The 13,419-nt window shown below is 29.8% G+C and overlaps 2 protein-coding genes and 1 long non-coding RNA gene across 7 annotated transcripts in view; 2 read left to right on the forward strand and 1 right to left on the reverse strand.

The window, feature by feature from the left end:
- LOC101235133 (dihydroorotate dehydrogenase (quinone), mitochondrial) overlaps positions 1-9,090 on the forward strand; it is a 44,754-nt gene extending 35,664 nt beyond the window's left edge. Inside the window, exons 7-8 of one of the 3 annotated variants that reach the window (XM_065819849.1) lie at positions 7,004-7,098; positions 8,641-9,089. In XM_065819849.1, coding sequence (XP_065675921.1) covers positions 7,004-7,079 — 76 coding nt within the window. In that variant the 3' untranslated portion in view covers positions 7,080-7,098; positions 8,641-9,089. Of the gene's footprint in view, positions 1-7,003; positions 7,191-8,640 lie in introns of those variants that run through there. The other 2 variants (XM_065819851.1, XM_065819850.1) reach the window with 2 other exon arrangements.
- LOC101237667 (uncharacterized) overlaps positions 1-12,098 on the reverse strand; it is a 56,235-nt gene extending 44,137 nt beyond the window's left edge. For 2 of the 3 annotated variants that reach the window (XR_010644218.1, XR_010644220.1), the window contains exons 1-2: positions 11,564-12,098; positions 10,309-11,324 (exon numbers count right to left, since the gene is read on the reverse strand). This is a non-coding gene — a long non-coding RNA (uncharacterized LOC101237667). The remainder of the gene's footprint in view (positions 1-10,308; positions 11,325-11,563) is intronic. The other variant, XR_010644219.1, reaches the window with a different exon arrangement.
- LOC136092139 (uncharacterized) lies at positions 3,912-6,899 on the forward strand. The gene is made up of 2 exons (XM_065819858.1): positions 3,912-4,262; positions 4,351-6,899. Exon 2 carries the CDS (start codon positions 4,989-4,991, stop codon positions 6,375-6,377), a length of 1,389 nt encoding a protein of 462 aa, XP_065675930.1. The 5' UTR covers positions 3,912-4,262; positions 4,351-4,988; the 3' UTR covers positions 6,378-6,899.
- Positions 12,099-13,419: the final 1,321 nt, after the last annotated feature.

Below are 13,419 nucleotides of genomic sequence, written 5' to 3' on the forward strand. Positions count from 1 at the left end.
ACATAGTAGCATAGCAAAAGTTCTTATGCTGACATGATATCAGATTTTGCTGACATGATATCAGATTTTGCTGACATGATATCAGATTTTGCTGACATGATATCATATTTTGAAAGGTGATGAAGTTAAAATTTTGAAATTGAAAATTTTTTTTTGCTTAAAGTTTTTATGCAAACAGAATGTATACCAAAAAAAAAAAAATAATTTGGGGGCAAAAATTAGGGTGTGTGTAAAAAATTTGGGGGCAAAAATTAGGGTGTGTGTAAAAAAATTGGGGGCAAAAATTAGGGTGTGTGTAGGGGTTGCACCCTAGGTGTGTGTAAAATAAAATAAAATTAGTCTACATAGTTTTTTATACCAATTAAAAAACTCCACTTAATGCTGCTTGTCAAAATTTTGACAAGCAGCTCCTCGTGATAAAGAAATATGGTACTCTGTAAATTAGATCCTATACTTAAGTATATTGAAATATACGGTTAAAGTCCGTAAAAGTTACGGAACTTCTCCTTATCATAAATACAGACAAAATCATAAAATGATGTGATTATTTCAAAACTCTTAAAACTATAGGTAAAAGACCGTAATTTAATGAAAACGGATTTTTTCCGTAACATAACGGAAAAAGTCTAATAAATACTACGGAGTTTTTTTACAGTGTATATATATACCCGGAATCATATTTATCTTTTCAAATAAAAATGCTTGCCTATCCCACAATTGTAAATTAAGTCAAACTTTATGTTATTTGTTTCCGTCTCAATTCTAAAATTCCTTAAATTACACTGATAAACAAATAAAATTTTATTGTGCATATCTTGTTAACTAGGTGGTTTTTTAAAACAAATTAAATATGCTGATTTCAAATATGCAAACCATTTTTCACACTCACGTCAAGTGAAAAATATATTTGGGTTCAAATCCTTAGTATTTAAGGTAAAGTCCCTAACATTGTCGAAAAAAAAGTTATTCAAAAGTATGTCAACCTGGGTCTCAAAAGAAGCGTATTTTCATAGAGATTTTAAAAATGTTATTCATTTGTAATAAAGATAAGTATTTTTTGTATTATTGCTGAATATCATTCTGTTGAAATTTTTTTAAGAGTCTTTATCATTTTTTACATATTATTTTTCTCAATAAATTTTAAGAAAAAATATTTATGTTTTCTATAATCTCTATGAAAATACGCTTCTTTTGAGAGCCAGGTTGACATACTTTTGAATAACTTTTTTTTCGACAATATTAGTGACTTTACCTTAAATACTAAAGATTTGAACCCAAATATCTTTACAACTTGACGTGATGGTGAAAAATGGTTTGCATATTTGAAATCAGCATATTTAATTTTTTTTTAAAAACTACTTAGTTAACAAGATATGCACAATAAAATTTTATTTGTTTATCAGTGTTATTTAAATTAAAACGCGTTTTGTTTTTAAACAGTTTTTCTTTTTTTTGGATCTACTATTTTATAAATGGGTTTTTAGTAAAATCCTTTTGAAAATTAAAACGGTAAGTTTTGAAAGTCAGAATTATTAATTCATGCATTCAAAAACTTATATATTACAAATTTCTATTGCTATTGCAGTGCTGGCCAAAAAGATCCGACCAATAAGGTTTTTAGACAGAAACGTAATACCACTTCAATTTAATGATAATATGATTGAATTAAACGCAACAAACAACATTCATATAAGTCAATGGCACTTAATATAAGTCAATGGCACTATAAGTCACTTTCGAAGAAACGAACAAGTAGTTCACATCAGAAAAGAGTTTCTAATATCTCGAATGTCTTTCTCCGGCTTTGAGGACAGCTTATATTCTTCGAGGTATAGAGGAAACAAGAGAGTCACAGTAATCAGGCATTATTTTTTGGGACCATGCCTCCAGTATAGCCTCTTTCAAAGTTGTCGCCGACGTCGAGTTTGTTTTTGCCACTTCTGCTTTCAATTTTACCCAATAATTTTCATTCAGGTTTAAATCCGGTGACGAGCCAGGCTACGGAGCAAGAACATTGATGGAATTCTCTTGAAACCATGTCTTAACGATCTCTGCCTGATGACATGGCGCGCTTTAATGCTTAAAGATGTCACAGTTGCGAGTTCTGAGCCAAATAGGAACATTTTCCTTTATTATTTGCAAATAATTAACAGCTTTGATAGTTTCACCTGGCGGCCCAAGATGGATTCCCGCTCAACCTCTGGCAGTAATTACTCCCCAAATCATAATTGCAGGGCAATGTTTTACCGCTGGAGCAACATAACGGGCATTGTAGCGTGTGTTTGGTGGCCATCAAACATTTACTTTATGCGTAGCAAATTGTTTCACCTGCGATTCGTCTGAGAACATGACACGTCGCCACATAGCCACGATTCAATTTTTATGTGCTTTACAAAACTTGGGGCGGTCACGAATATTTTTCTGAGATAGTTGTGGTTTTAATGCAGCGCAATAGGATCGAAAACTGAAATCGTCCACAAGACGTCGCCTAATGGTGCAAGAGCTCACATTCACATCAGGAGGCAGTTCATTGAGAATTTGTGAAGATGATGCCAGTGGGTCCTTGGTGGCTGCACGGCGGATTATAGTGTCAGTTTTTGATGCGGTACATCTTGGTCTGCCACTGGATCTTCCTGCAGCGCTGGTGTCTGTTGACTTGATGTGCTGAATGACGTCGTGAACAGTTGTTTTAGACATTTGCAAACGTGCGGCAATCGCACGTTCAGACTTCGCGTCTTCCATCAAAAGTTGTAATTTAGCACGTTTTCCAGGTGATGTTGTCGCCATAGTCAAATGCAAATAGTAACTCACAGCCACGCATGTTGATTGGCTGATAACTAGCCAATCACGCATGCAAAGTGTGATGGTGAAATTCCGAGGAAAGCGCCTACACTACAATGTACATTAGGGCATGCCAAAAAAAAAAATTTTTGGTCGCGCTTTAAAAACCTATTCTATACATAAAAATAAGCAAAAATATGAATTTTCATTGTTCTATCTCAATTCTAGGTGCCAGAAGATGAAATCAAGATTTTACGAAAATACGCAAAGTATGATGAAATTACATGAAGGATGGCAAAATAACAAGATTGCACCATTTTGTGTTTAGTTTAAGATTACAATCACTACATGACATATCTATTATAAACTGTTAATAATTTTTTATAGCTTAATAGTTAAAAATAGTTAAAATAACATTAACTTTTTCAAAAGAAATGGGTCCAAAAAAGAAGAAAAATGTCCATGTAAGTGAAAGTGTCAGACGACCATTATATCTGTTAACTAACCCAATTTCACAGCTACCAAATACACAGCTTTCAACCAATGGTAGTATTTTAAGATATTATCAATATTTAATTTCAAGTAAAAAGAAAAGATTTATTAAAACACAAATTAACATGGCCTGTAAGAAGCAAAAAGGAACAAGGAACTTGGTGTGCAAAAGTAAGACATAACTGTAAAACATAAACATTTTTATTCCTAGATTAAAGAGGACTAAATAATTATTTTTTCAGGTGCAATAAATGTTAAATAAATAAAATATTTTTTAAAAATCTAAATTAGGTAGAGATTTTTGTGACCTTGAGACGCAATCAGACTGCTTGATTAGACAAATAGTCAACATATGGACCAAAGCAGGATTTCAAGCATACATCATTTCAGAATATTCAATTCTTGACAAACTTCAAGCTCTACACAAGAAGTATCAACTTTTGAAAAAACGTGTTACCCTGAAAGATACCAAAGATACTAGAGAAAATATTAAGAATGAATTCATTTCAACAATGGAACAGTTGTTTCACATAGGCAAAGATAACTTAGAGCAACTGATGAGAAGTGACAAAATAACACCAAGAACACAAGCTGCTATTGAAGAAGACCTAAATTTCAATCTAGACCAGCAAACAGACAGGTAAGAGTATCAATTATATTGTAGCCTTTTTGTAAATTTCTCTATATTAATCAAATTGTTAGTAGCGCAGCTACTTTATGTAGGGCTTTCAGTCTGTCTGTCTTTCAGCTATCCATCTGTCTGTCCATCAGAGTAAGTTATTGCATTCTAATGTTATACATTTTTGTTTTATGAAGTGGTTTATTTCTAAGCCAGATAAAGAGCTAGCTACCATCATTGAGAAACGACTAGAAAGGTATAAAAGACAAGAACAAATGAGAATGAAGTACCTAGAGGAGAAAGAAAGATGTAAATCAGCTCCCCCACCACTTGATGAAAGTGATGAAAACTTGACGCCAACTAAGAAAAGGTAAAACAAGTGTCATAATTACTTTAAAACTGTTAAAAAACTTACTTCTTAAAAATGAAATCCTAACTTATTTATATAAATATTTTAGATACAAGTCTGGTCCAGCCAATTTGGATATGTTTGACTCAACTTTGACAGATCCAGATTTTGCTGTAGAAGAAGACTCATTCGAAAGTAGTGATTATGACTTTGAGTATGGTGCTGCTCATAATAAAACCCCAAAAGTCTTACCTAAAGGCTCAATGCAAGTAAATAAAAAGATTACAAGAGAAGAATTGATGGCAGTAACTACACCTATTTGTGCTAGAGGGTTAATCAGCATTGAATTACAAACCTGGCTGTTGTCGTCTGTTGTTAATTATCTGGGAGGAGATGTTAATCAGATGGGCATTTCTAAATCTAGTATTTCAAGAGAAAGAGCGAAAGTAATTGAACATCAAGGTAATTTTTAAAGGGACACCTAAAGAATAAGTCTTTTATGCCAACTTTTTGCCAGTCAAAATTAAGTTTTTTTTTTCAAATCAAAAAGTTTTTCTTCAGATGCCATATTTCTTATCCCTGATTTTCTAATGTAAGTCTATTATAAATGAAAGTTATGATTAAAATCTTACTATACCTTTAAAGAGTGGAATATTTACCTAAAAATAAACCATCATAACAATAATATATTGTGTTAAAAATGATCTTTATTTAGGCAATACCATCAGAGAAAATTACAGAGAGACAATGGCTGGAAAACATCTTGTTCTCCACTTTGATGGCAAGCTGTTAAAACATTTAGATGAAAATACCTTGCAATCTGTTGTAAGAGATAGAATTGCTGTCAGTGTTACTAGTCCTGAATTTGAGAATAAAAACGATCTCTTACTTGGTGTTTTACCTGCAGAGTCTGGCAAAGCTGTTGATGAAACAGAAATTATTCACAACTTACTTGAGTCCTTTGAAATATGCAATGAAATTCTCGCAATTGTTGCAGATACTACCAATGTTAACACAGGAGCCCATGGAGGAATTATAACCAGGTTGTGCTATATTTTGGGAAAACCTGTTCTCTGGCTGTTATGCAGACATCGCATGTTTGAAATAGCAATACATAAGGCAATTGTAATTGTCCTTGGACCTACTGCTGCACCAGATAGACAGTTCTATAAAGATTTCAAAAAGGACTGGGAAGTATATCACGCCATAATTCAAAAAGCTAACCTGTCTGAGTTTAAGAAATTTGATGAGAAGAAGCTGGAAGTTGGATCTGAACTTCATAAACTTTACCTGGAAGCTCAGGAATATCTGATGTTTGCTCTTAATCACGAAGAGATTCCAAGAGATGATTATAATCATCTAGTTGAGTATGCTGCTTTTTATTTAAATGTCTCATCACCAAAGCTGAATGGTTTTAAAATTTATCAACCAGGAGCCAATCACAATGCTCGTTTCATGGCTGACAGTCTTTACAATTTAGCTATTGTTATGACATCAGGTATAATAGATTTTCTGCCTAAAGATCAGTTACCTCAACTGGAAAAGTCAGCTTTTATATGTGCAGTTTTTTATGCTCCATGGTATTTACGTTCATACAAAGCAGAATATGCTGTTAAGAATGATTTCCTGTCATTCAAGTCAGCTTATGTTATACAACAAGAGTTTGATGTCAAAATTGGCAATGCTTTTCTGAAATTTTTTCAGCAACACTCTTGGTACCTTGCCCCAAAGGTTGCTGTGTTAATACTGGCAGATCCAGATTTTGAAGAGAAGCTTGCAGTTCTAGACAAGCTGTTGACCTTTGAGGTACCAGATATCAGCACTATTCCCAATGGTAAACCTGATGCTGTCCTAGTTTTACCAACCTCTGAGGTAACAGAGTTGATTACAGAGGAAAGTTGGGCTCTTTTCATTGTTCTAGGCATACAGGACGAAATTCCTACCTGGAAAACAGGTTTAGCTGCTGGAAAGCTGGAGGAAAATGATTTCTATATATCATTTTGTGAGTTTGTAAAATCTCTAAATGTTACAAATGACCCAGCAGAGCGGAATATCAATCTTATACAAAGATATATCAGTAGCACATTAAAGGAGGACAAAAAACAAGATATACTGCTAGTTGTCATAGGGCATTAATATCAGGGCATTAATATCATTAGAAGGGCATTAATATCAGGGCATTAATATCATTAATATCAGGGCATTAATATCATTAGAAGCTGACCAAAGTGCACTGGCCAAATTGTAAAATATCTGTTATAGTAACAATATTAGATTTTAAACTAAAAAATACCTTTCCTAACTTTTTTATTTCTTCATTTTCAAAAAGAATATTTTTTTTAGAAAAAAACAACGATTTCTCGTATTTGCGTAAAAACCTAAAATCATCTTCCAGCACTAAATATGGTCCTAGAGAGGTCAAATTTGGTTTATTTACTTCTTTTTATGTATAGAACAGGTATTTATACCGCGACCTTTCATTTTCTGAAAATCGTGATATTTTGGCATGCCCTAATGTACATACTGTATACATAGATAAACAATGCGTGGTCGGATCTTTTTGGCCAGCACTGTAAATATGCAGTTCTTAAGCTATGCAAGGATAAGTGGTGTAATGCGATTATATCTTGTGAGATTGACCCATGATCATTATTATGAAATCACTTATTTAGTATGTAATACTTCTTTACTGTTTTTTTACAAATCATGGTTTATAAGAAACTTTTTATTTTGTCTTTTACCTTATGATATTACTGTTTTAGGCAAAACGGTTTCAGTTCTGTTAAACAAGCTGTTGGATGTAAAGTCAATGTGCCTCAGATAAAGCAGAATAAATGACGACAATGACAGTTCTGTGGTAACACAAGTTGATCATATTTTTTAAATGTCTTTTAATTTATTTTTTCCTTCTTTTTCTTTTAACATTTCTTTAATTATATCTTAATTAACTTTTTTTCAATTTTATGTTGTTTTTTAAAAAAAAGAAATATATGTGTCATAAATACAAAAACAAAAATAAAACATTTTTTTCTCCAGTGTTGCAAGAATATGTAAAAAAATTAATTCAGTGGCTAATCAGTGGGAAATAAAAAAACTAAATGAAAAAAAAACAGTTTGATTATTAAAAGATATTTGTAATTTAAAAAAATTTTTCTCCGAGCCTTCTGTTTAGCTAAAGTATCAATAATCCTATGAAAATTTTATGATCGGAGTATAGAATTTTTAATAGACAATAGTCAAATTACGTTATCTGTCTTGTCCCATTGAGTTTCTTAAATATGTTGTTAATAATATTAGCTTTAAAAATGATCTAACTCTAGCTCTAATCAAAGGAATTGAAACAACCATGGCGGAGTGGTTGAAGCGTTTGCTTTATAAGCAAGAGATCCATGATTCGATACGAGTTGTGGGCATATTTCGCGCTATCAGTAAAGAAGGAGGCGTAAACTTCCTAGTTAAATGCTCTTCCGCGGTGCGTCTTACGTCTTATGTAATAACGAAAAAAAAACTTTCTAAGCAAGCTAAAAACAATTATCTCTATTTCGAAAATAAAGACCTTTTTTTTTTTCTTTTTTTTTTGAATATATATTTTGCTGTTTATATAATAAAAAACAAAAACAAAGAAACCTTTACGTTACATAAAGAGAGTATATAAAAACACACATATGCTCTATAAAGAGGTTTAACCTCTTTAAAGGTTAAACCTCTCTGTAAAACCTCTGTAAAGGAATCTGAATTTTTTTATCAGTGAGTTATTTTTATATCTATTCATAAATATTAGTATTTGGAATTAACTAAGTTTAGATATATTTAAGACATTCATGTATTTAATTAAAGGGTAAGAATTTTCAAATCTCTTTAAGTAATAAATTGCTTTACATGCGTGGTTTTGTAAGCTTTGTAATTTTATTAAGTTTTGTGTGTATTGGTTTATATGATATTATCGTCGGAGAGATGACATTGAATAAGAAGTTAGTATAATTTTCCAGTTCAGTATTCATTAAAATCTTATTAAGTTGTATAATAGCATGTTTAGTAGAACAGTATTTATGAAATCCTAATTGATTTTTGTAAAATATGCCTATTAATGTTATGTGATCAAAATTATAATTTACACTTCTGCAGGGAATAATGATATAGGACGGTAGTTGTAAACAGTGTAACAATCACCTTTTTTTTGAAAAATGGGTGAATTTTGGCTGGTTTCAATTTTTCAGGAAATATGCTATTTTCAAATAAAGATATAAAATACTTTATTTTTTATTGTAGTATTGCAGGCGCGTGTAGGAGTTGCTGCAATGTGTGTAGGAGTTGCTGTAATTCATGTCATTTTTTTTATTTAAAAAAAACTTTAGAAACATCGCCCTTTTTTTTACTTTTTTTTCCTGAATTTTAACAGATCTATACGTGTTTGATTGCTCTGACTTTTTCCACTACTAAAAACCATTAACAATCTATTTAATGGAGTGATATAAGAAAAAAAGAATGTCGCAATGTCAATATATGTAACTGTTCGCATGTCGTAAATTTTATATATGATTTGAATGCTAAGAATTTGTATCATTTTTGGATGCATTCAGGCATATTGGAAAATATCGTTAAATAGTATGGGTAGACGCTGGTAAAAGACGATCTGGACAGGTTAATTGTCACTGGCAAGGTTGGGGTTATATACGTATTTGTGTTTGTATTTAGTAAAAATATGCTAAATTGGTTTATTTGTATTTGCTTAAAAAAAGTTCTTAAATATAAATAAACTAAATTAATATGAATATAAATTGTGTTTGTATTCGATATAAATTTATTTGCAATTATATTAATTAGGTTATTCAGATTTTTTTTTGAAGTAACCAAAGGTTTGCTGTTTTTTTTTAAGTACTAAATTAAATTAAAATTTGTTTTTAAGGGATATTTGTTAAAAGACTTGTTTTTATTCTTCTATTTAATACACCATTTTATCAGTCTTGTCTGAAGAAATCTTTGTATTTTTTCTTAACCTAACATACAAGTATTTGTATTTTTACTTGTACGTGTATATATATATATATATATATATATATATATATATATATATATATATATATATATATATATATATATATATATATATATATATATATATTGGAGAATACTAATTGTATATATTTGTATTTGAATTTGGAAATCTAAAATTAATATGTTTGTATTTGAATTTGATCGAACTTATTTAACCCCAACCCTGGTCACTGATTCAAAATTTAAAAATAACTTGCCTGGCCCTGAGTCAAAAAAAGTAGATATAATCCACTCAGGGTATGTTTCATAAACTTTCATTAAATAAATGATCTCAGTACATTTCATCTCATTAACATCCAGTATTTCAAACATTTGTTGCTTTAACTAGTTCTGCATCAGTTGAGAAGTATCATACCATGATGCACCAGTTGAGTTCCTTGTCATGTTATTACGCCAATTCCTAGTCATGTTATTACGCCATTTGTTAGACTTTTTTTTTTGTATATGCCTTATAAAAACTAACGGTAGGAATTTTAACTTAAAATTATTCAAATTTGAACTGATCATGGTGGATACACCATGATTGCCATGGTGATATTGGATGGAGAAGTGGTACAACAAATTAAAAATTTTTTTTTATTCAGAGACATGCAAAGCAATTTTAAATAATTTAATAATATATTTGAACGTGTATCAATAGAAATGTATCTGCCACTCCATAATGACGCAAATAAACCCAGCATAGCTCTAGTCTATGCGTTTGAAATATTCAATTTCACAACAATAAATTTACATCAGTTCAAATGATTTTTATATTAGTTGTATATTCAAATATTTTCAATAAAATATTATATACTCGATATATATTCAAAAGCTTTTTGAATATATTTCGAGAATTTACGGCATTAAAATGAGTTTGCTCTTAAATCGACATACACAAACATCAGTGCTTTTCGGTGCTTTTATATCACTTTGTGTTTAAGAGTTTTCATAAACGTAAATTTCTAAAATATTTAAAAAGTAGGCGCAGATACGCATTCACATTAATAATAAAAACGTTTGGCGTACTTACCTTTCAGGTCGCGCTTATAATTCAAATGTAGACAACTTTGTAAACATTTCATACAAACGAGAACTGCAGCTTAAAAAATTCATAAAATAAAGATGTTTCATCCAGAACAAAAACTAAATTTTGAAAAGCTAAGCTGATTACGCTTTTTACACTAATTAATTGTTCCAATTTTTTAGTTAAAATCAAAAAAAAAGTTTGAAAATCTTTGTGTTACAATTAAATTATTTTACATTACTGTACCTCTGTCGGTCTTAAGGCTGTGTTTTATATGCTTTAAGGTTAATTTAGTTTGGTCACTGATTTTAAATTGCACGTTGTATTTGTTTAAACAAATACTATGAACTTGCAAAACTGTATTTGTTTAAACAAGTCGAATGAAAGATATTGTGTTAACGTTTACTTCAATACTCGTTTATATTAAAGCAAAATAAAAATTTGCCAATAAATTTCATCAAATATTTGTATAGCATATCTCTTGAATACTTATTCAAAATTTATGATTCATTTAAAAACCCATTTATACATTTTTATCATTTAGTTATGATATTTACATTTTTATCATTTAGTTATGATATTTACATTTTTATCATTTAGTTATGATATTTACATTTTTTCAAAAATAAAATAGATACAATAAAGATAAAATTAAAAAACTTTATATTTAACAACAAACAAATAAAAAAAAAATTTACCACTAAAAATAATACAATGTTGTTCCTTTTTAAAAACTGTCTGTTTTAAAAAAACTTCAAAAATGTGGGCTTGTCCCATTACATCTGTTGGGGACAGTACATATTCGGTTTTTTAGGCAAGGACATTTGAGCAGCATTGCCGCTTGTATAAAAGTTATTGCGGTAAACACTAGAATTGCAAATATAATCACCAAAACAGCCATAATAACAAATAAAGAGTAAAAAGGGCTTTTCTATTGAAATTCTGATACTTTTTAACGTATTTTAAATGATCAGTTCCTCTCGCATGATGCCTTGAATGGGTCGGATAAAGCCCAAAGCGGTCTAAAAAACATTTTAGCATTAAATTAAAATTTTAAATTTTTTTTCTTTGAAAGAAATGAAGTAAAATATAACAAGTGCAAAATAAAGTTTCAAAAAAAGGAATTATTTTTCAAAAAAAGAACTAAAGAATAAGAAATTTATATATAGCAACACTTAAGCAATGTGCAATAACCAGTGTACATATTGCAGTGTACACTTCGTCATTGTAAATAAGCAAAAAAATTTAAAAAAATAGTTACTTCAGGTATAATTCTTTCATAAATTTTATTTGCTGCCCATGTGTATTTCTTGAAGCAAAACTTTTAGTAAAATAAATTCTTTTATATAACTGCTTTGATTTGTTTTGAAATTCTTCATTAAAGATAGCGTTCATTTTTCAAAATATCGAATATCAATGAATAGACGCGTTTATAAGTACAATAGAAAAAGTAAGTATAGTTTATAACGCAGTACTTCCTTTCAAAAGTTCAGGATTTTTTTTGAATAAAATACAGTTTATAGAGTTTGTTAAACAAAAACAAAAAAAAAATTAACAAAAAAAATTGTTATTTAGAAACTTTAAAATTTTGTAAGTGAATTGTTACTAAAGTGCGAGTTTTGTGCCGGTTGGCCAACTAAAAAGCAACTTCTCATTATGAATGTTTGTACAAACATCAAACATCCAGCAACAAGTATAACAGTAACCATTAACTCGATCATAACTTTCGTTTCTTCCAACTAAAAAAATTTTGTTTGCATATTTGCTTAAATCCCATCGAATCCCAATTCATCTTTGATATTTTTTTATTCATACTGCTCTCCTTTACCGAGATTAGATCCATCTATTAAAATGTTGATACGTGACAATTTTAGCTTTAAAGATGGAGTTCTTACAATTAGCATGACGTTAGCGTTAATTTTGTTTTAGTAAAGATATTGTCATTAAAATTTAAAATTATCAATTGGATATTAATATTTTACATGCACATATAAACTTATGTCACAACTTTGTCCAGATTTTCATAAAGGATTTTATTGGAAATCATATTCCGTTATGTTACCTTAACAACAAAAATAACCATTTTATTTATTAATTGTTTGACTTTATACCGTTATACCATTTTTCGTCCAGCAAATTAAGCTTAAAATTCAAAACAAGTTTCCATTTACAACCATTTTAATACAATTCCGAAAATCACTTTACTTCAGAGAACTATGTCAAGTTTACCTATCATTGTCTTTAAAAAAATAATTCTTAGTTTGCATTTATCTATTATAAAATCTTAAAAAAACCGTTTTGTGAAGTTTCTCCCTCAGCATATTTTTTTTTTTTTTTATCGATGTGTCAAATTCAATTTTCCAGAACTTTCTAGCGCATTGGGAACCTTATAGAATTTTTCAGAAGTAAGGATATTAAAAATATCTTTTTTTAAGTGTTTCAGTGACGGATCCAGAAAATTTTTTTTGGGGGGGAGGGGGGAAGTGTTAAAATATTTTTGTATTTTGTATCACATTTCCGTCCCCCACCCCTGGATCCGTCACTGATGTGTTTACGGTAACTTTAAAAATACGGAATAAATTTGATGAAAAAAGTAACATGAGGTATTTTATCACTGTTCCGTGAAAGTGCAAGAGATGTTTTTCCTGATTACTTTTAGATACTAATAGATATTTATTATGATTAAAAAATGTTGAAAATTCTCAAATGATACTGATTTATGCGTTTTTGACATATTAAGTTTTGCCGACATTTATTTCTGTTCCTATGATCGCACACCAGAAAAAAAATTGAAGATAAGTAAATATACAAAAATAAACATATACTTTTTTATTTACTAACGATATAAAAAGTGTATAATATTTCTTCCAAATCTACTATATGCAAGCGGGACTTCAATAAAAATTCCTTACGACAATATCAGGACCTTCTAAAATATAACGTTGACTAGGGTTTCATCAAGTAAGGCTAACAATCCTAACTATTTTTTTTAAACATTTTTGTAAATAGAATGAAAAAGTATTTCGTGAGGAAAGAACTGTTATAAATACCAAAACACTTTTAAACCCTTGGATTCTAAACGCTGACTGAAATTTTCGCGAAAAAAAAAAAATGTTT

The sequence above is a fragment of the Hydra vulgaris genome, chromosome 15 (genome assembly GCF_038396675.1).
Source record: "Hydra vulgaris chromosome 15, alternate assembly HydraT2T_AEP".
Classification (NCBI taxonomy): domain Eukaryota; kingdom Metazoa; phylum Cnidaria; class Hydrozoa; order Anthoathecata; family Hydridae; genus Hydra; species Hydra vulgaris.